Source organism: Lepidochelys olivacea (assembly GCF_965140295.1).
Source record: "Lepidochelys olivacea isolate rLepOli2 genome assembly, chromosome: 5".
Lineage (NCBI taxonomy): Eukaryota > Metazoa > Chordata > Testudines > Cheloniidae > Lepidochelys > Lepidochelys olivacea.
The window spans coordinates 134,346,323-134,368,379 of record NC_140415.1 but is presented as its reverse complement, the minus strand read 5'-3'; the positions used below and the strand labels follow the sequence as shown (position 1 = coordinate 134,368,379).

At 40.4% G+C, this 22,057-nt stretch overlaps 1 protein-coding gene across 4 annotated transcripts in view; it reads right to left on the bottom strand.

Moving 5' to 3' along the window:
* Positions 1–21,821, bottom strand: part of ZNF462 (zinc finger protein 462) — a 102,539-nt gene extending 80,718 nt beyond the window's left edge. For 2 of the 4 annotated variants that reach the window (XM_084627747.1, XM_084627748.1), the window contains exon 1: positions 20,669–20,876. In XM_084627747.1, coding sequence (XP_084483873.1) covers positions 20,669–20,858 — 190 coding nt within the window. In that variant the 5' untranslated portion in view covers positions 20,859–20,876. Of the gene's footprint in view, positions 1–19,964; positions 20,632–20,668; positions 20,877–21,217 lie in introns of those variants that run through there. The other 2 variants (XM_084627745.1, XM_084627746.1) reach the window with 2 other exon arrangements.
* Positions 21,822–22,057: the final 236 nt, after the last annotated feature.

Below are 22,057 nucleotides of genomic sequence, written 5' to 3'. Positions count from 1 at the left end.
TTTTGGTATAAAAGCTATGTCTTTTCTTGGTATGCCTTTTTCTGTGTGAAGGTACTGCATTATGACTCCACAGAAAAGAACCTCTAGTTCTGATATACTTCTGTCTGGAGAGCTTCTATTTTAAAAAGTGCTACTTCAATTCTTAGGAAATACAACTCGTCATGCTGACTCAAAAAGATGGCTTTGTGAGTGCTTTAAAAACTGATCAAGATCCCATGGGGTGGCTTCTATACTTGCTGAGGTGTCAATAGGAAGGTCACTAAGGTCTCTCGAAGATACAATTGACTGTGTCTGCACTTAGCACAAGACCGATATTTGTCTTTTCAGTGCTTTTGCCTCAAGGCTTAAGACCTGGCCGTTTTGGAGAAAATTCCTGGGTTTGTGAGATTTGGGCTGAACTGGAAGAATTATTCTTGCCCCTACACCAGTATTTAAACTTTCGCCAAGTGGATGTGTTTATTTTCTTCTGTTGCCAGAGCCATGGTCTGGGGCAGTAGGCATCTTTGCTGGCTCCTGCTGGCATCTTTGAAAGAGCCGCACTTCGGCTGCACTTCCAACAGGGGCAGATAGTGAGGCCACAGAGTCTGCAGAACATTCTGCTGGGAAACAAGTTCCAGAACTGGAGGGAGGCAGCTCAAGTGGAACCCTCCCAGTATTTGCTTGTGCCAATGGGTTGAGACCTTAGTGCAGGTTTTCAAGCAGGTGAAACAAGCAGGCAACATACTTAGATTCTTAAATCTAAGGCCTTGGAACTTTTCTTTGGTGCCTTCACCATGGTGACCTGGTGTAGGGTGGAGGACAGACCCTGCAGCAGTGTCTCTGAAGCAGAGGGGCCTTGAGAAAGAGAAAAAGGATAAGATCCCCTGGGGAAATGCTCCTGCAGGTCCCCAAGGTCAGAGAAGCCTGGTTTAAAAGTCCAGTTTAGAAATTTAGGTAAAGAGTGTCTTTAATTTTTGTTTGAAGGATTCTTGCTCCCTGGTGCAAAGCTGGCAAGCTCTTTGAGAGGGACAGAGCTTAGTCCCAAGTACATGACTGACAAGTCTGATTCTGCCTCAATGGTCTGTAGAATTGGATCCAATGGAAAATGGTTCTCCCCATGGAAGAATAATCTTAAGCATCTCAAGTCTGAGAAGCCATGCTCAAAAACTTTTATAATGATAAAGGCAACAATCCTTCCAGCTGAGGCAACACACAAAAGTCTAAACAACTCTAGGGCTTCCAGAGCTTATTACGTAGTCCTCTCTTTCTTCAGCAGAAACCCCCTTGAGGCTGGGAGTCAATCATTGTGTCTTTGGAATGTGTAGTGGCCCTGAATTCTATACACACACACACTTTAGCATTCATGTTTTAATTTTTTTTCATTATTATTTCTAAAGTGTGGATTTGAGCATAAACTACTTCATACTTCTAAAACTCAGCCAGGCCAGCTCTGCTGAGACAACCAAAGTAGATGTTCATAGCCACTCTTCGATTCAGCAATCTAGGGACTTGTTTATAGGGTAGAGAATTGACTTATGTAGCTATTCTGCAATAGCTGCTTCCGAATAGCAGCCCATGTAGACACACTATTCTGGAATAAAAGCAGGGTTGGAAGGGTTAGATTTTTATCTGTAAATGCCAGTAAAAGTCAATTTCACCTTATACTGTACATACAAACTGATGAAAAAAATATTTCCATTGATAATAACAGAAATCTACAGATAAGCAAAATAAGAAAAATGCTGCTTGAGGACTTAAGAGTTTGATTTAAGGATATTTACTTTGTATATTTTAACATGTAACATTGACAATTTGTGTTTTAATGGTTATAAAGCTGTAGCTTTTTGAATCTCAGTGGCTACTGTCATTAAATTATTTTCTGATTTCCCCCACACACACCATAATTTCCTGCAACTGTGAAAATTTAAAAATCAGTAAAAATGCTTAAAAATAAACAAACATCAATATTATCCATTGAAATTATACAAAATATAGAAACCAAATTCTGCCATGCCTGAATAAAAATTACTTTATTTTGTGAGTGGAGCAATTATTCTGGAATAAGAATCACTTTTAGTCTGAAATAATGTGTCCAAATGAGGGAGTTATTCCAGAATCGATAAATTATAGTGGAATACCTACATCAGTCAATTTCCCCCATGTAGGCAAATCCTTAACCACTTCTCAGTAACATGTCATGATTAGTGGATTTCCTCACTCATAACACTTTCTGCCCAACCCTTCAAGACACGATTAGTTCTTTCCACCAACTTCTCAAAATGCCAGTTAGAGGTTGTACTAGACAAGCATTAATACACACAGACAAAAGGACATGTTCAATACTACGGGTCCACTGCCACAATTCCCCATGGCAATACAGCTGAGTGTGTCAACAGAGAGAGGTTCCACAACTTCATAACTATTGCTTGCTCGCTCTCCCCCCCACTCCATTTCCTTACTCTCTATTTCCTCATTTAACACGAGAGAGGGGAGAGGAGGATGGGAAATACCTTTTAGAAGGTGAACTCAACCTCCCTTCCTTGTTAACCATTCTCCACCTTAAAGACAACGGGTAAAGAAAAGTCAGATTGTTTCCTCCTGCATTTCCTCAGGCAGCAGACGTTCCAGACCTCTCAAGCCTTGCAGCAGTGGCATCTTCCTTTGTTTTTATCAAGTTGCACCAACACCCATGACCCACACCATTAAAACAAAACAGCCTCCCCACCCCCCGATGGCTTCCCATTAGAGATCAGCCCATTCTCCATTCCACAGCCACTATCCTATAACAATGCCATCCAATGCTATGGACTAGTAAAGAACAAAGGGAAATTGCATAAGGACCTCTTTTCCTCAACCACTGCTAATATGAATAGTCAAGCAGTGGGTGTGGTCAGCAGCTTAATTTTCCACACTACTAACACCAGAAAAGTAACTCACCTTATCTACTGATACTCCTATGAGCTTTCAAAAGGCAACAAAGGATGGTTGTAATTTCTATTTTCCCCTCCCCCAACATAATTCATGCTACACATGAAAGAACTGCTGCCACGCACCTGTATCCTCATTAGGGAAAGAGTCTTCACTTCCACCAGAAAGCAAGATCTGTAGGTTCTTCAGAACCTCACTTGGTTGCACACTAAAAATTCTGCTTGAAAACTGAATGTTATCCACCACGGTTTCTTGTATATTTTGTTATCTTTAAATTATGTGCTCTAGTATAGCTGATTCCAGGTAAATGTCTTAACTCTCAGATTCTGGCTTCTAGCCAGACTTTAAACAAAACAACAACAACAACAACAACAACGGATTTACTAATCTATGGTTTTCAATGAAAAAAAATATATCCCACCACAGGAAAAATCACCTGCTTTTAACCAAATCTAATCTAATCTTTCCTTGCAGCTATAAATTCAATCAGAGTGCTTCAGTCCCTAACTTTAGCCTCAGACACATACACATGAGAATTACTGATGCAAACCTTTTGTACAAAGGTGATTCTGAAAAAAATATGTATAAAACATTATAAATGGGCTTGATTAATACTCAACAGTTTGCAATCAGAATCAGTAAACAGTTCCTGGAGAATATATTGCCATTTTTAGTAACTATAGTATCCTCCAAAATATACTAGCAGTAACATGATTACTGTTTCACAAAGGCTTTGACTTTCCTGCTATTATCCCAGTCTTGCTTTAGCACATACTTTGTATTAGAATCCATTCCAGGAAGCATATGGCAATAGAACTAGGTCAACCATTAACCAAATAACAGGAAGCTGCTCTGCAGAGCACACCCTTCAAAAGCTTGCTTAATGAGCTAGCTCTTCAGAATGTGTCCTTCAGTAAGGTTGAAGCTAACAGTTCCAGTCGATTTCTTTAAAGCTGCAAGGTCACCCAAGTTTGAAAGCTTCTGGTCATGCCCAATTTAGAATGGTCAAACTCATTTTTAAGTGCAAAAGCATCCAGTTCAGAAACAGAGATGATGGACTCCCCCACATCTGAGCATTTTAGCCTGGCTCAGAGAACAGTAGAGAACAGGCTCCAACAGTTTGTGAGAACAGTAGAGAACAGGCTCCAACAGTTTCCTGCAGTTTGTGGATAAACACCATCCATCCCTCATTACTCTACATTCCCACAATTTCATCTTTGAAAACATGCATCTCTCACTGTACCATAGAATACCCTGGGGAAGGTGTGTTGCCATCTCTTCTTATTCTATACTTCTCCTTCATAGGCACACAAGTTATCTCCCAGATAATCGACCTCTGAATCATTGCGGCATTTGCAAAATATAAATTTTGTTCAGAGTTTGTGATCAATGTTTTTAACTAAGTTCTTCACGGTTTGATTTTTTCATTGATCTGTATCTATCTCAATGGCATGTTACAAAAGTTAGTGATCTGTCAAATATTGCATTTTGTGAAAATAGGGGGAGGGAAGGAAGAGGAAACCACTGTCCAACATCACTGTTGGCATCTTCAACCTGTATTCTACCCAATACAATCCTACCAGCCAGTCACTTTCAGAATGCCTAGAGTTCAAGATTCTTATAAAACCATGCATGACACACTGATTCCAGTCTTCCAGTTTTGTGGTCCTGTTCTTCTATTTTATGTGTGCTATCCTACTAGAATACTGTGTGCCAAATAACATGCAACACAGAGACCAATAAAGAGAGGCTGTTTTCTCAGAAACCTACAGTTATTATTACAAGTGCCAAGGAACAGAAATTCAGAAGTGACATGGGATGAGTTCAAATTCTGATTAATATGAGATAGCTATATATAAGCACTCAGCTCAGCTAGAGTAGGAGATGAGTTAAGGAGTCCAATCTCCTCATGGAAATAAAAAGATAATTTGCCAAGTTTCTATTTACGAGTATATAACCTATAAATAATTTTGTACATGGTAGTTACTGAAATTTCTCAGATAAATGCTGAGACAATATGGCTGCTGGATTGCCATATACCACAAACCAGTATTATACTTTGAGAGCTTTAGATGAAGTCACTACCAAGCCATGTGAGTGTAATCAAAGCATAAAGTGGAACATATGAGGACATTAATGTTGGTCTTGTGATATCTTCAGAATAATGCATACTGACTCTTGTTATGCTCAGTTCCTTATTTTCTTTTGGGTAATATTTTTACCCAACTGCACAATGTCTTCTTTCTAAAGTCACTACATTACAAATCTCAACTTTGATCTCTCACACCACCACCACAGGCATTAAAAACCACAGAGAAGAGAGATCTCCCAGGAAGCTATGTTGTGGTTATGTACAGATCACAATTCCTTCAGGCAATCACACAGTCATTCATCAAGACATCCTTTGCCTAGTGTGACCTGTTTTGTGTATTTGATGCCAGAAACAAAAAAGGATATCTATTAAGAACATTCACTTAGATGATTGCTCCACAACACTATGCCATGAAGACTCACTATGATCTCCAAAATCCTTAAGAAGCTCTCTAGCATCCTACCTACTCAATACTTACAGGTCAGGCCCATTTCTCTGGTGTCACATACTGCGGATTCCACTGGTCTTCCGGACAATGGTTGTAATTCCCAGTCATCAGCTAAAGCAAGTGATGATAACACAGAAAACAGCCAGTATGTGCGATCATATGTCCCTGCAGATTGCTTTATATCTTAAGCCAGAGCTCCTTGCTGAAACAGGCTAACTCAATGGAAGACTGCCAACTTTGCTGTGGGTAAGATATTATTTTAGAAGTTATTTATAATCAACCATTCTTACAGTGAATCACTTATTTTGTTTAAAAAAAAGTCAAATATGATTTCTTTAGAGCATTTCTACAACACAAAGAAGTTTGAAGGAAAAAAATTCCAAGCAAAAATTTGGGAACAGCATGAAACATTATTTCTTATTTGTGATGGGGAAAACACACCTGACTGTGAGTTCATCCAAAGTGTGCTAGGAAGTTGTCAAATAATACTGAAAACACAAGACAATCAGCCAATGGAAAACAAAGCTTTGTAGAGTGAGAATTATACAAGAAGTGATGAAGGAACCATATCTTCTATTATTAAAGTAAGTTCTCTTGGCTCAGATATATCCTTGAACTGGCTAGTACAGAAATAACTACTGTAACCTGGGATTATTTTACATAACTTAGAAGAAGATCTGCATTGGGAAATGCCATTCCAGTTCCAGATAAATTGTTCAGTGTCATTTTTAGTTGAGCTTTAAAAACAACCACAAATATATACTGTAAGCATAAGTCCTAGACTTACAGTACTTCAACCAAAAATCTTCTGAATGGGGCCAGTGGAGTGAGCAGAAGGGTGAAGGGATGAAGTTATTAGAGCACAGAACAAACAGTCTTCCTAGACAAATCTCATTTTATGTACATCTCCTCCCATCCCCAAAATGCTACTAGAAAAACATACCTGTGGGTTGACTACTTCTGTCATCAGCTCTCAGGAACGTTTGAAGCTACTCATACCTTGCAGGGCTACCACAAAACAGCATCCAAGACAAGTATTCATTCAAGTTAGGCTGTAATAGTATCCTTCAAAATCCCACTGAACAGGCAACAGAAATTGAGAGGGCTCTGGTTATGAAATACAGCTCTGCCATGCCCATTACTGAGAAACCTCTGGTATACTCCATGCTGTGACTACAGGAAGGTGTCTCCGTTTTAAAAAAAGAAAGAAAGACATTTCCTATTCAGCTGACAGAAGAATCCACAACACTGCAAGCCACTAGGTTTTTGCAGTCTGAGTCAACAGAATGCCTGGCAAGTTCATTTATGAAGTCTCCTCCTGCAGATTTATTCACTCCAGTGATTGTATTTGGCTTTTAAAATCTGGTAGCATGGTTAATTTACCTCTGGCTTTTACAAAAAGGGAAAAAGAAACCTTAAACTGTAGGACTTTCCTGTTAAGAGGAAAAGCAAAGACAACTGTGACTGTTTTCCATGGTTACTTAGCAATTACATAATTGCAAAGTCTATGCAGTATCACTTGCAATATTCTGTACCCTTCTTCACTTCACAGCTGCAGTACAATGTTCTCAAATGATTGCTGCTTTTGAACAAACTGTCTCTGCACTAAAGACAAAAGGATCTACAATGAAACTTCATCTGAAGCTCAAGACTCACATGACTAAACCCTTCTCATTCTCCAGATTTGTTCAAACCCTCCCCCCCCTTTTTTTTTTTACCCATCATACATGCTTTGGAGTATACTTCAGTTGCTTTAAAAGACAGGTTCAAAAAGAGAAAGAAATGAAACCCTGCTGGGCTGAAGTTTTCAGATGACAAAGCACAAGGTAATCATTTAATACTGAAATGAAAGCAACATAGAAGGAGAAGATGCAGAGGGAAAAATCTATTTAGACTTCCTGCACTGGCATGAAATGGCTGCTTTCCTTCTTACTGCCAGCTCCAGTGCTTCATGTTGACATTACACATCCTGTACTGTAGATCCACCCCCATGCTGCTGCTTGCCCAACAGAATTATCTCCTGCGTCACAGCAGTGGTAACAGGACTGCTGGCTCTGCAGATCTGAAAGCACCATTTCAATGCTTAATACATGCAGCAACTGGACACATTACCAGATATTCTTGGTTGGTTTATGCCACTCTCAGCAATACATTACTCGGCCTAACCTTCTGTTAACCAGATGGTCTGTTCTCCCCTTGGGATCAAACCATTAAACTTTATTTTATTAAATTCTATCAAAACGCAGGGACAGTTTACAGCAGAATGTCTGGTTCATCTCCAACAGGGTTGCTAAGATAAAAATAACTGGAAATACTGCTTCACACCAACAGGGAACAAGATCTTTTGGAGTAAATATTTAAATGATCTGCCAGATTAAGTACCATAGCAGTACAACCACATGGATAGCAACTTATATTATGCACAGACACACACCTCTAATTACAAAGGGCCTTGGTAGCATTTTCCCTGATCCATTTTCATTGACAACTACATTAGTATCTATCATAATCACTTATATTTCAAAATCAGAAATAAAGTAACTTGTCAAAATCCCCAGCTTCCAGAAATACCATTATATATAAGGGTGATATGAAGTATCTAAACACCATCTACTGAGCGCACACTCAACAGAGCAAAGGGAAAGTTCTTTTAAGCCTTATCCTTATATGAAATCATACCTCAGGGATATGCAGGCACTAAATGAAATCCAACTTAAGTATTTATCAGACAAACGCCAAATTGCACCTCCCCCCCCAACCAAAATGCAAAGTGTGGGAATGCAAAAAACGAGGTATGAATAGAAGTGAAAGAATTATCTATTGCATTAGCACTTGTTAGAGAGCGTAAATGAACTCCATCAGTATCCCCGTCCGCAAGCACAAATGAACAACTTATGTATTTAGGTGGTAGCTGTTGAAAATTAAGTGCATTTCACTTTTAAACTGTCATTTCCAAGTGCATCACTGCAAACCCCAAGAGTCAAACTCTGGAACTGAGGGTCTGGTCTGCCACACATTTACTCACATGAGTTATCGTACTGAAATTCAATCAAATCACTGGGACAGCTCACATGAATAAGGGCTACACACAAATAAGCTTTTGCAGGATAAGTCCTCATCTTCTGCTGTTTTCCATCAGACTGTAGTAACCAGAACATGAAAAGGTAGCAAAGAGATCTGACTAATTAAAAAGCCATCTGGATATGAAGCGTCCTCTGATTAAGGGGGTAAACCTGTGGGCTACAGAACAGCAAGCATTGCTGTCAACAGGCTACTTATTTCACCTGTAAAGAAGATTAGAAGTTCTCACTATATTTAGATGGCAAGTGTAAGAATATCCAGTGTAGCATTTTAGCTCCATCTACCTTTGAAATTTCCCAGATACAAGAAAGTAAATGTTCTCCATTTTTTATGTCCCAGTTAAGATACTGCCTCATCATAATCATATGACTGAACTCCATTGCCATGGCATACAAAACTTCAGTATATGGTAATGAACCCTCCAGAAAGTCATTCCACAATCTGAAACATCATCTACCCTTCAAACACACTAAAAATAGCATACTCACCCCTTGAGGTCGCAACAGCCCATCTGATATTACAGTACAGTATTAGCAAAATTAAGTAGACATGAACTCTTAAAATAAACATCTCCACAGAGAAGATCGGAACACGGGTAAGCAGACCCTACATTACAGTGCATCACTGAAGCTATATGGATAAACCTATGGAGAGCCATTTAGCACTGGGAAACAGGGGAGGACAGCTAAGTATTTAAGTGGTGCAAGTAAAAAGCAGAAAAAGTTTCAAATCATTTGCATATAAGATTTGGTTTGCTCATTTCAAGTCAACCAATGTACCACCTTGCCGCTGCAACTTCTGATTCAAGGCTTCAGGTTGGATTGCATTTTCAGGTTGTGAAACCATAATTAACATATGAACAGTTTTAATATGATTCCTTGTGACCTCCTGATAGCATAGCACATTGAAAGCCTTATATTCCCCCTTATTGCGAGCTATGGAGTACACTGGGGAAGGTGGAAGGGAAAGGAAGGTGTATGGTATACTAACACTTATATTATTGCTCTGTAATCTGATACATTCATTTCAACAAATATTTTCAGGTGTGCTTATTTGTTCATGCGGTTGGGAGTCCCAGATACGTTGACTCATTCCTCCCTACAGTTTCAGCAAGTCACAAGATTCTGTCCTTGAATGAAACATCTCACAGATCTGACCTGATAACAGAGCCTCTGATGGCAGAGTCCATATACTCCTGAGAAGCAACTTTTCCTTTATCTAATGGAAAGTGTCCAGTGAACTCATTGCTTAGCTAGTCAGCTATAACCTCCAGAGAGGCATGCTTCTTATTTTTCCTATCCTACAACCACTGGCCAAGAGGCCAGAAGAGCCATCATATATGTTGATTCACTTAATGGCTGTAAGTGATATTTACCTCCAGGGGGCCTGGTAAAGTCATAGTCTCTCTACATAAATACTATCATACACAATGCTGTTTCATACAATATGCTTCATCATAGACAAGGGAACTTGACCTCTATATGACCTGACAAAGCTGAAAGCTGATATCCTTTCTCCCCCATTCCCTCCCCGCAACAGAAGATAAAAGGTCAATAGACTAAAAGGAATTGATACAAATAGACTTGGTATTACATGAATTTAACTTTCAGATGCACTTCTGACCAGGAACTGAAGCACTTCCTTGCTTCATTGTAAGCTCTGGCCTTTGGAACTGTACTAAGAGGATAGCAACCATTTAGTAGTGAGGAGCTAATTAATTAGACAACTCTCTGGATACTCTTGTAATATTTAGCACTCGCTAATTTCCTTAAACTGAATGGAGGACTGTCCAAAATACCTGAACTGGTCCTACTACACATGTGGGTTTCAGAACCTGCCAACAGTGATACCTCTATATCCTGTAGCCAGAGCAAATTACCAGAACAAAGACAAGCAAGAGAAAAACTAAAATGCAAAGACGAGAACTTTCTGTTCACCAGAACAAGAGACAGTATCAGTATTTCTGCTTTTATTCAATTCTCTGTCATTTTCCCCCCCTGCTTTTCGCAAAACAAAATAAACGCAGAGGAAAATACTGATTCTAGTAGAACAGCAGACTACTTACACATACCCCTTTGTTGCTGCTCCCTTCCTGAGCCGCTCAGCCCTACCAAGCCACTACCAAATAAAGAATTACATAGACACAGTGTGTATATTTTTAGTCTCCTCTTCCATACAAACCCTAGCTAGAAATACACATCTGAAAACAGACAATCAGTCAGCACAACTTAAGGTTCACTGGATGAGTACTTGAGTGGTAGCCCAGTGGTAATAAATGATAAATAATGAAACTTGTGGGCTCCCATAGCACCTTCCATCCCAGGGTCTCAGAGTGCTTAATAAGCAATGGTCAGATTCTGCTCCTCCTGCACACAATGAATAGTTCCTTACTCTGAAGGGGATGCTAACTATTTCTATTTCAACATGAGTAAAAGTGGAAGAATTTGGCCCAGTAAGTTTAGCCTCTCAATATCCCTTCTGACATGGATAAGTGTTATCCCTGTTTTTTAGAGTGATTAGGGACAAAATTTCCCAGAAACAACCACTAACACTGGATTCCTCAGTTCCACCAGAGATCACTTCAACCCAATTTTCAGAAGCATTGAGCAACCACAACTCCAGCGGAAGCTGATGAGAGCTATAAGTGTTCAGTACCTCTGAAGAAACCAGGCCCCAAAGGTCTCAAATTAGGCACTCAGCCAAAAAAAAAAAAAAAAAAAAGTCTGGTTACTTTTGAAATTTTGATTGCAAACGATTTGTCCAGCTTCACACACGAAGTGTCTGGCAGAGCTGGGAACAAAAACTCATGTTTGACTTATAGCTCTGTGCCTCAACCAGCATTCCTCTGTATAATCTCAGGAGTTTATAAGAACATAAGAACAGCAGTACAGGGTGAGACCAATGGTCCAGCCAGCCCAGTATCCTGTCTTCCGAATGTGGCCAATGCCCAGATGCTTCAAATGGATGAACAGAGGGCAATCACTAAGTGATTCATCCCTTGTCATCCAGACCCAGGACCTGTCAATCAGAGGCCTAGGGACACCCAGAGCATGCAGTTGCATCCCTGCCCATCCTGGCTAATATCCATTGATGGACCTGTCCTCCATGAACTTATCTAGTTCTTTTTTGTACCCTGGTATAGTTTTGGCCTTCACAACATCACATGGCAGAGTTCCACAGGTTGACTGTGTGTTGTGTGAAGAAATACTTCCTTTTGTTTGTTTTAAACCTACTGGCTATTAATTCCATTAGCTGACCCCTGGGGTTCTTGTGTTATGTGACGAGATCAATAACACGTCCTTAGTCACTTTCTCCTCACCAGTCATGATTTTATAGACCTCTGTCCTATCCCCCCCCTTAGTCGTTTCTTTTCTGCACTGAACAGTCCCAGTTTTTATACTCTCTCCTCGCATGGAAGCTGCTCCATACCCCTAATAAGTTTTGTTGCCTTTCTCTGTACTTTTTCCAATTCTAACATATGTTTTTTGAAATGGGGCAAACAGAACTGCACACAGTATTCAAGATGTGGGAGTACCATGGATGTACAGAGTGGCATTATGATATTTTCTATTATCGGTCCCTTTCCTCATGGTTCCTAACAGTGTGTTCGCTTTTTTGACTGCTGCTGCACATTGGGCAGATGTTTTCTGAGAACTCTCCACAATGACTCCAAAATCTCTTCCTTGAGCGTAACAGATCATTTAGAGCCTATCACTTTGTATGTATAGTTGAGATTATGTTTTCCAATGTGCATTACTTTCCATATATCAACATTGAATTTCATCTGCCATTTTGTCACCCTGTCACCCAGTTTAGTGAGATCCCTTTGTAACACTTTACAGTCAGCTTTGGATTTAACTGTATTGAGTAATCTTGTATCATCTGCAAGCTTTAACACGTCAGTGTTTACCCCTTTTCCCGGGTCATTTATGAATATGTTGAACAGCACTGGTCCCAGTACAGACCTTGAGGGATCCTGCTATTAACTGTCTCCACTGTGAAAACTGACCACTGACAAAGGAAACTCTTTGTTTCCTGTCTTTTAACCAGTTACTGATCCATGAGAGGACCTTCCCTCTTATCCCACAACTGCATACTTTGCTTAAGAGCCTTTGGTAAGGAACCTTGTCAAAAGCTTTCTCAAAGTCCAAGTGTACGTTATCCACCCTTGTCCACCCTTTGTTGACCCCCTCAAAGAACTCTAACAGATTAGTGAGGCATGATTTCCCTTTACAAAAGGCTTGTTGACTCTTTCCCAACATATTATGTTCATCTATGTATCTGCTAATTCTGTTCTTCACTATAGTTTCAACCAGTTTGCCTGGCACTCAAGTTAGGTTTACTGGCCTATAATTGCCAGGATCACCTCTGGTGCCTTTTTTAAAAATTGGTGTTACATTATCTATCCTCCAGTCATCGGGTACAGAAGCTGATTTAAGCAATAAGTTACATTCCACAGTTAGTAGTTCTTCAATTTCATATTTGAGTTCCTTCAGAACTCTTGGGTGAATACCTGGTCCTCAGGACTTACTACTGTTAATTTGTCAGTTTGTTCCAAAACCTCCTCTACTGACACTTTAATCTGGCACAGTTCTTCAGCTGTGAAGACTGATGCAAAGAATTCATGTAGCTTCTCCGCAATGGCCTTGTGTTCTGTGAGTGCTCCTTTAGCACCTTGATCATCAATGACCCCACTGATTATTTGATTCCTGTTTCTGATCTACTTTTTTAAAAAACGCACATTGGAGTGTCCACTTCATATACTGGTTAGCAGAAACCTTCAGTAAATTAATCAACTTCACAAGTTATTCTAGAACTTTTGTTTATCCCAAGTTAGGAAATGTGGAATTCTTGGAGCTGTCAATTTTAAATTAACAACAGGAGGAAGGAGGCAGAAAGGGAAAAAAAGTTTACTTTTCTTTTAGTTTCATCACCAGACAGCTGAACTCTGACATTCAGACTGCAGTGAGCCCTTTATTAATGATCCCTTTCCCAACTAAACACTAAATTAAAGTCTTCAACAGATAACTAACTTTCAAGTAGTTAAAAGGTAAATACACCATACTCTGCATGTAAAATGGCACTGACCTCTTGATGTGAATCTCCAGACACATGAACCCTTGCATCTTAGCTATTTTGTTTACCTTTTTAAGGAATAATTCAAAAAATTTCATTTGAAACAAGAGTACAGGATTTTGTTTTCTCCCCCCCTCTCCCACCACCTCCAATATGCACACAATTCTATCTTAGACAATAAGCAGAGACAGTTTGGCAATATGTGGAAGGGAAGTCTTTTATGGGCCTCCTACAACAAACCATCATGGTTTGAATCCATTAGCATTGCAATCAATGTCCACTTTGTTGTATTCCAGCAGTTTGGGTCCATTTAATCTCCATCCAGAATGTTCAGGAAGGTAATTCATCCCATGACAAGTGATGTCATCCCAAAGTAACACAGTTTGACCCAAAAAGACACAAGGGGCAGGGGAGAGAGAGCTTGCTCATTCAGCTGGTGCAGTGAAGCCCTTATTGTCCAGAAGATCATGGAAAGAGATACTCTCTCTCTATATCAGAAAATTCCATTTTTAGTATGTTTCAGTAAAGTCTTCTCCCTCATTATCATGAGCACAGATTTCTCTCAGTCTCCCTATATCATTCTGCCTCTTAACATCTGCTTTGTTTTGTCTCACAAATCATTCTAATGCCTCTCTACCCCACGCAATTGCTCTATTACCAGCAAGTTTCCACTACACATAATTACGGCATGCCTTAGCCTAGTTTTCTGTTGGCTGCACAGCCCTGCCTATTTTCTACTTGTGCTGATGCTACTGTTTGCTTTTCCTGACACTCTAATCCTTGCATCCTTTGAAGGCCTTATTTCCTCTACCTTGACAGCAGCTGGGATTCTAATTTTCAGGTCCCTTCCAAAGCTTTTCATTAGCAATAACAATGCAATGATTTAAATATCCTATTTCTTAATCTTCAGGTCAGGGTCGCAGATGTGCTTGTAAGATGTCTTGCAAATATGCCATATTATGCTGCTACCCATTCCTTTTTTTAACAATTGGTAAATTATTAAACTGCATACATATAGCATTCATCAGAGAAGGGAAAAGGCAGACCCACAATGTATGGGGTGAAGATTACTTGTTCCCCATACCCACAAGATCCTGGGAGAGTCCCACAGACTTCAGCACAAACCTAACAATTCAGTTTTATCTTCTTCCCAATTAAAAATATAAGCATCATCCATGGTGAAAACTGGATTCTTAAATTGACAGGCCTACTCCCTTGTGGTGACGCAAGTCAATCAAGTGCTTCTAGAGCTTTCACTACATTAGCCTTGAAATGGTCATTACCCAGTTAAGTTTTCCATAAGTCCTTTCTAATCACTGATGACATTGTTGCTGTGACTACAGCTCTTTGTCCTGACTGCATCATGAAGCTTTTATTCTTAGAAGGAATGTATGTGACTCCCCATCTGGGAGCAATAGTTATGTGCCTCGCAATCTCTTGCCTGTATTCTCTTTTAGCAAAAACTAGTCCCAACAGTTCGGCTTCCTTGAGGGATCTTCCTAGCCCACCCTTTTCACAAAATACTACGCCTTTACAACACCAGCCTCACCTAGTTACATCATGAACCCCCTTCAGGGGCTAACTGTGCATGTTCATCTTCCATGGTTTCAGCAACTGCATTCAGATTGTCCAAAAACATTGGGGTTTTCAGCACAAGGAGAAAAAGGGAGGTCAGAAGACACAGCTTTTTGTTGCTCTATCCAGGATTGACATTCAATTAATTGAAAAAACAGAGCAGGTTATGCCTAGAGAATAAATACCAAGTGATCCTGACCTTCCACTGTGGTGGTGGGGGGGAGTTCTTTCCAAATATAGCTTAAGAAAAGTTTCTTCAATTAGCAATTAGGCAAGAATGGTTTGAGAATATTGCAATAATAAAACAGTGCCCCAAGCTGAACAAAGCAATTCTACCAATGAAAGTATTCTTGCTGAAGATAGAAAACAGTAAAAATAGAAACCACAGATGAGCCTGGGTACTTCCAAGTACCTGGAAAATGAAGATACACTTTTGCCATATCTTAAAGCTTCTCTAATGCTGTGTCTGTACTGCAACATGTAGCTTCACAAAACTCTAAGACAACAATGGCAAAATGTTAAATCTTGTGGTCTTATTCCCAAAGTTAAAAGAAAAAAAAGAAAAAGAAAAAAATAATCTCATTTGACTTTTCCCCCCAGTGATTTCAACCTCCCAAAAATAAGCTGAGTAGACAAAAGAATGCTTCCAAAACACAAGGCATAAGGGAAGTCTGAATTCTTATTAATCAAGTCCCCTCATTTGGAAGCTTCTACTAAACCCTTTTCACTACAACCAACAAGATAATTATCATAAGTCAAGCTATCTCCCTTCCTCCCCCTTTTTCTTCTTTCAGCACTGGCATACAAACCATGCTATTTTAACTTCTTTCCTGTTCTCCCAGTTCTTCTGGAACATTTTATTTTCAACAGTCAACTCGTTTGGAGAAGTGCCATGCTGAAGTTCAACCATTTACAATGTTAACTGTGTCTCTGCCAGCAACTGAAGACTTGCATCACACCACCTTCTTCAGACCCTCTTAGATTTAAGAATTCATGTTCCTTGGTCTTATACATTTTAGAACATTTAAGCAATCTTAACTCTTATCTCAGCCCTGTTTTTTCTTCAGAATTACTTTTGCACATTGAAGAGTAAAGTGTGCCCCCACCCCCCACTCTTTAGTTAACACTTTCAAGACTTGGTCTTCAAATCCCATGGGCTCATATTACATTTTACTATTATCTGAAAGATTTCCATAAGAATCATTTCCTGTCATCAGCAAGATAGTTCAGTACACCACAGTGTTTGGAGAAACACTGATGTTTAGACTGATGGGAATGGATATCTTTTTGGAAGCCACCAGCTAGAAGTTCAGAACAAATCTACTCCCTTTCATTATTAATGAAAATTAAAGAATTCTGTCACTGGTAGAAGACTTGGAACAGTTTATAAAATGTATTCTTTCAGTCCAAGAGAGCCTACTGGAACCTTCTGGATAAATATTGCTATAAGGCTTCCTCCATGGTGTGACAGAACTTTAGCACAAAGTTCAGAAAAACAAACTAACTTAAAATGACATAAAAACTTGACGTGCTTTGCAGACTTTTCTTCCCCACAACTACTCCACCTCCCCAAATTACTCTTTGCAACATTTTAGCTCAACTAAGTGTTCTTATTCTTGATTAGTATACAACTAGGGGTATATTTTTCTGCCCTGAGTTTGGTCAATTATAGATTTATAATAAGACAAATCTGGTTAAGGAATATTACCTAATTATTTACCAATTTTACAGATTACATCCTTCTTCCACAGTTTAAAAGCTACAAAGCAGTGTTCTTTAGCTCAATTTGGCAAATTACCTGCAACAACATGCACAGATAGTATTAGAGCAGAATAGAACAATCTTAATTCTTATAAATAAATTTGTTAGTCTCTAAGGTGCCACAAGTACTCCTTTTCTTTTTGCTTAATTCTTATTGTAAACCTGCATGTGCTTATAGAAAGTCCACACAACCATCATGGGAGTAGCTTTTTGCTCACTATTCTGTTTCTGAGAGTTCGGCATTTCAAGAAGTATCTTTGTTTTTTGGAATAACCTTCCTCAAACTGTAGTTTGACCTATAATAAGATTTTAGTACTTCCTATTTCCTTTCTAGTGCTAAAATTAAACTGTCCATTCCTTAGGGCCCAGCATAACATCTGCCAGATGTCTAAGTATCTATGTGGAGCATTTTCTCCTAATACTTATCAGCCATCCTCACAATCAGTTAATGGCTTCCAAATACCAGTCTTCCTTTAAGTCACAAACCAATGCATAACATGATTAAATCTCTTTTTAGCTTTACTGAGTTGCAACAATAAATCCCCCCCACCCCAAAATCTTACACTTCTGCTTGTGATTGTTCTAGTTTCCATATCAACCAACCAATTTTGCACTCACATTAGATTGTTCACATTCTGAACTCATTATATATACACATTAATACTTTTTTATTTTTCCTGGATAGTGAAATAGCATCTCTTGTCTCTATCAACTTGAAATATTCAATAGTGCTTTTTTTACATTCCATGTTCTTCAACAACATAGCTCATGGTGGTATGTGCTTTTATTAGGTTTGTAATTAATTATTGTTTAAACCAAGGAATAGAGCATCAAAGTCAAGAGAACAACTTATTTTCCTATTTAGAAAATAAGACATTCTTTCCAAAGTTACTTTAAAGTTTACCAGCTTTTCCATACTTATCTAGTCCATTTGCTGTGATGTGAATTTCAGTTGCTGCTTGGAAATATCCAGAGTAAGCATCTTCACTAGCAGGAACATTCCTGTGAGAATAAGGCCATGTTCCTCCAAACATGAAGAGTGTTGTGTGGTCTTTTACATTCATAGTGACTAATTTAGGATTTTCTATAGTGCCATCACTACAACATGTATAATCAGCCCTCCCTTAAGGTACTTCACCTTAAATCTCATACCAACTGCAAGATAACACGTTTCATGTTCTGTAGGTAGGAACAAACCCTTTGGTTTCTCTCATTTTAGAAATTCACTGCTCTTTTGGCTATGGAATGTATATATCTAAAAATAGTTTCACAGTTATAGGGATGGGAGAAGGACAATGAGGACAAGAACCAAACTTATGGAATTAAATGAGTGCCTTTTCATTTACTTCAGTGGTCACTGAATCAGGCCCATACCATTGATCAGACAGTAGATGGATTTTCCTTGTTTTTTACTGAGTTTCAGTGTAACCTTAAACACATCTGAAATTAGGGTTCCAAAGTTCATCCCACAAAAGTGCTGTTTCAAAGAAAGACACAGATGTCTGTAGCCTTTCAGAAACTGAGCAAGACACACTGGCAACCAAAACTCTGGAACCACACCACCTAAAATGTTGAACGTACACTACCATTTAAAAAAATTGGAAATGATCAAGAAAATGTTTTTAAAACCTTCTAGCAGCTAGCATCACCAAGTTCTACTCCAACAACTACCGTCTCCAAGTATTTCTACTTTTGTGTGTATTATTTTCTACGACCGCCATATTGCTTTCTTGAGCTCTTCAAAATATTCTGAACACAGTACAAAGCACTTTACTCACACCTCTCTACTGACCCATGCTTCCAAACTGTATATTGTAGTTCCTTTAAATGCTGCAATGTTTTAGGATTCCAGTTTGCACTTTTGAAGAACTGCATAAACTCTGCAACGGTTGGTGGGGAGAGGGTGATGGGGCACAGAATCATAGACTATCAGGGTTGAAAGGGACCTCAGGAGGTCATCTAGTCCAACCCCCTGCTCAAAGCAGGACCAATCCCCAATTTTTGCTCCAAATCCATAAATGGCCCCCTCAAGGATTGAACTCACAACCCTGGGTTTAGCAGGCCAATGCTCAAACCACTGAGCTATCCAACCTTTTTTTAAGGCTATCCTCAACTATTCCATATTAAAAGGTAAAAAGAAATAAGCTTTGAAGAAATATGCCATCATATTTTTTTAAGATCTTAGGTTTCCATAATGTCATTAAAAATAAACCAGAACACCAATGTTGCTAGACAGTTTCAGAAATAAGCATTTTTAAGACACAGGAAACATGAAAGTTGTTGGATGTTTTTAAGTCAGACAACATGAAGAAAAAGAGAAACCTCAATGAGAAACCAGATCCTTTATGGTACCTTAAGAACCTTCACCTTCCCAGCCTGCCCCAAGGCACCTCTGAAAGCTTTGTGGCATTGCAAACATGGAACCAAAGTAGTTGGCAACAGTGTTTCATTTAAATGTATAATGTATCTAAAAGAAGGAATGTTGATGAGCCTCAGAAATGAAAATGCTCAATACAGGCTACCAACATTCCCTTATGGTAATGACTGACATTTCATGGTGTTCTGCAGAAGAACCTGAGCAGAACCTGAGCAGCCTCAAGCAATAGACACTTACCTCCAAATACTTAAGAAAAATTAGGTTTTTGGCCAACTGAATCAACATCTCAAATCCCATGAAGTTCAACCAGAAGAAAAATCTAAAAGGTTGACTTCAACATGAAAATTAGAGAGAAAAAACCTCAGGAAGTGTTTCTCTGTGTGGATGAGAGCCTAAGAAATTTCTTCCATTTCCTTATAGAATGAAGTCACAGAGAAGAACCATCAAAAATGTTGCACACTGAAAAACTGAAGAACCCTTAAGGGAAAAAATAAACTATGATTAAGCCAGCCACTGCCAGCAAAGCTTCAAAAAATGGAGAGACATCCATAATGAGCACTTCCCATCTCAGCTTTGTCTACTGGGAGCCTGCTCTCTGTCTCTCTCCTCCATTTTCTGGTGGAGCTACAGAACATGACATGGCTTACCTGACTCAGATCACAGCTCTCTGCCAAACTAGTCACTTCCTCTTAGACATGCAAGCCGCTTCATGAGACAAACAGACACACACGAAAAGCAGCAGCAGAAAGCCCCCAAACTTGAAGGTCTTTCCAGTTGCTGACATTAAAACAAATGAAACTTTTGTTTTGTTTTGTTTAAAAAGGAAGAGAGGAGGGAGGGATCCTATCATATCTCATCTACAGGGAGCTTCAGGAGGATCTCACTCTGTGTAGGGTAGAAACTACAATGCTAAGAAGAAAAGAAAGGTTACTCCAGGAGACATAAAAAGCTTGGAGACTGTGTCTGCATGGGGGGAGGGGGGAGCTTTGTGTGGTGGAGTCTGGACTGGAACCAAAGCAGACAGCTTGCAAATGGAGGACAGGGAGATAAAGGAAGGGAAAGGGAGAGGAGGGAAAGCTGCTGGGGGGGACGCTCTTTCTTCCCTGTGTGGCTGGAAGACAGAGACACTCGGGGAACTGAGCAAGAAGTGAGGCTCTTTCCTCCTCCTTTCTCTCTCTCCCTCTCAGAGGAGAGCAGGAGCGTGTGTAATGGCTTCTCCTCTCCAGCTAACGCTGTCCTCCTCCAAGCAACCCCCTTCAGAAACCACCAGCCCCCCCGGAGACCCAGCCGGAGACCCCCACATCCCAACTTCAGGAGAGGCGGAGGGAAGGGGGGGCGAGGAGGCAAATACCTGGGCGAGGGACCAGCGTTGCACCAGGGGAGGAGGAAGAGGAGAGAAGGAAGGAGAGAAAGAAAAAGAAAGAGGTCACCCGATTGCCTGGGTCGTGCCAGCACGGAGCGTTTCTCTCCTCTGTGTCTCTCCCGTCTCTGATCCAAGTCCACACACCCAGGCACCATCCACTCCTAACACATACACACATCCATCCATCCCCCCCAGCTCTGCTGATCTCTCACTTATCGCCCCATATCCCCCCCCCCTTAATGCAACAACAACAACAACAAAAAATTAATTAACCGCCTTCCTCCTCCCACCACCACCAGCACCTCCTCCTCCTCCTTCTCCTCCTCCATGCAAGAGAGACTTCTCTCTCTCTCTCTCTCTCTCTCTCTTTCAAACAAAACACCCCCCCTTTTTTCTTTTCCTCCTCGCCTTCCTCGAATGAATGGATTTCAGAGGAAGAAGGGGTGGTAGAAAGAAAGAAAGAAAAATACGGGGCGCGAGAGAGAGATGATCTCTCCAAAGCCAAACCGGAGATGGATTTTAATTGCAAGAACTTACAGTAGCGTCCCGAAGCTGCCGCTGCTTTCTTCTTCTCCTCCTCCTCTCTGTCTAGCTCTTCTTCTTGCGCTTGTTGTGGAAGTTGTTATGTGAGTCTCATGTGCTCCTTGCCAGGTCTCAGCAATGGAGGATCGCCATCTTTCCCTGCTTTTTCCCCCCTCTCCTTCGCTGGCTTGCTGCTGCAGCTGCAGATGACCTGAGATATCCGTCTCTCTCTCCCTCTCTCTCTCTCACCCTCTGTGTCTCTCTCTGAATAATGAGCAACCAGAGGGAGAGAGAGAAAGAAGACAATCTCCTCTCCTACCACACAAAACGCAAGAGCACCAGGGGGTGCACGAAGCCTTTCTAACAACAACAACAACGTGGAGGGGAAGAGGAGGAAAAAAAGAGAAGGAGAAAGAGAGAGGAGGAAAAGGCAAGAAGAGGGGGGACAGGGAGGGAGGAGAGAGGGAAAGAAAGAGATGGAGGAGGAGGAGGAGAAGATGATGCTGATAGAGGAGGTGGTGAAGATGGAGGAGATTGAGAGGAGGGAAGGTGGTTACAAAGTTAAGGTTTGGGACATGGAGTCACTCAGAGGCCAGCGCGAGGACGTGGAGGGGGGAGAAGCGATCTAAAGAGCTTCCCATTCCAAGCTGTTGCCTTCACACCGCCTCCTGCACCGAAGCGCTCATTAGCCCTGGCGAAGCTGAGACAGCCCGCTCGGATGGATCTCGCCTGCTGGGTCATAGCTTTCTACCAGCCATGGCAAAAACCGGTTCCTGCATGCAGATGTGCCCCTAAGCTGATTCCCTCAGGCACATCCATCTCGAGGCTAATCTTCCCTGAGCGGGGTAAAGAACA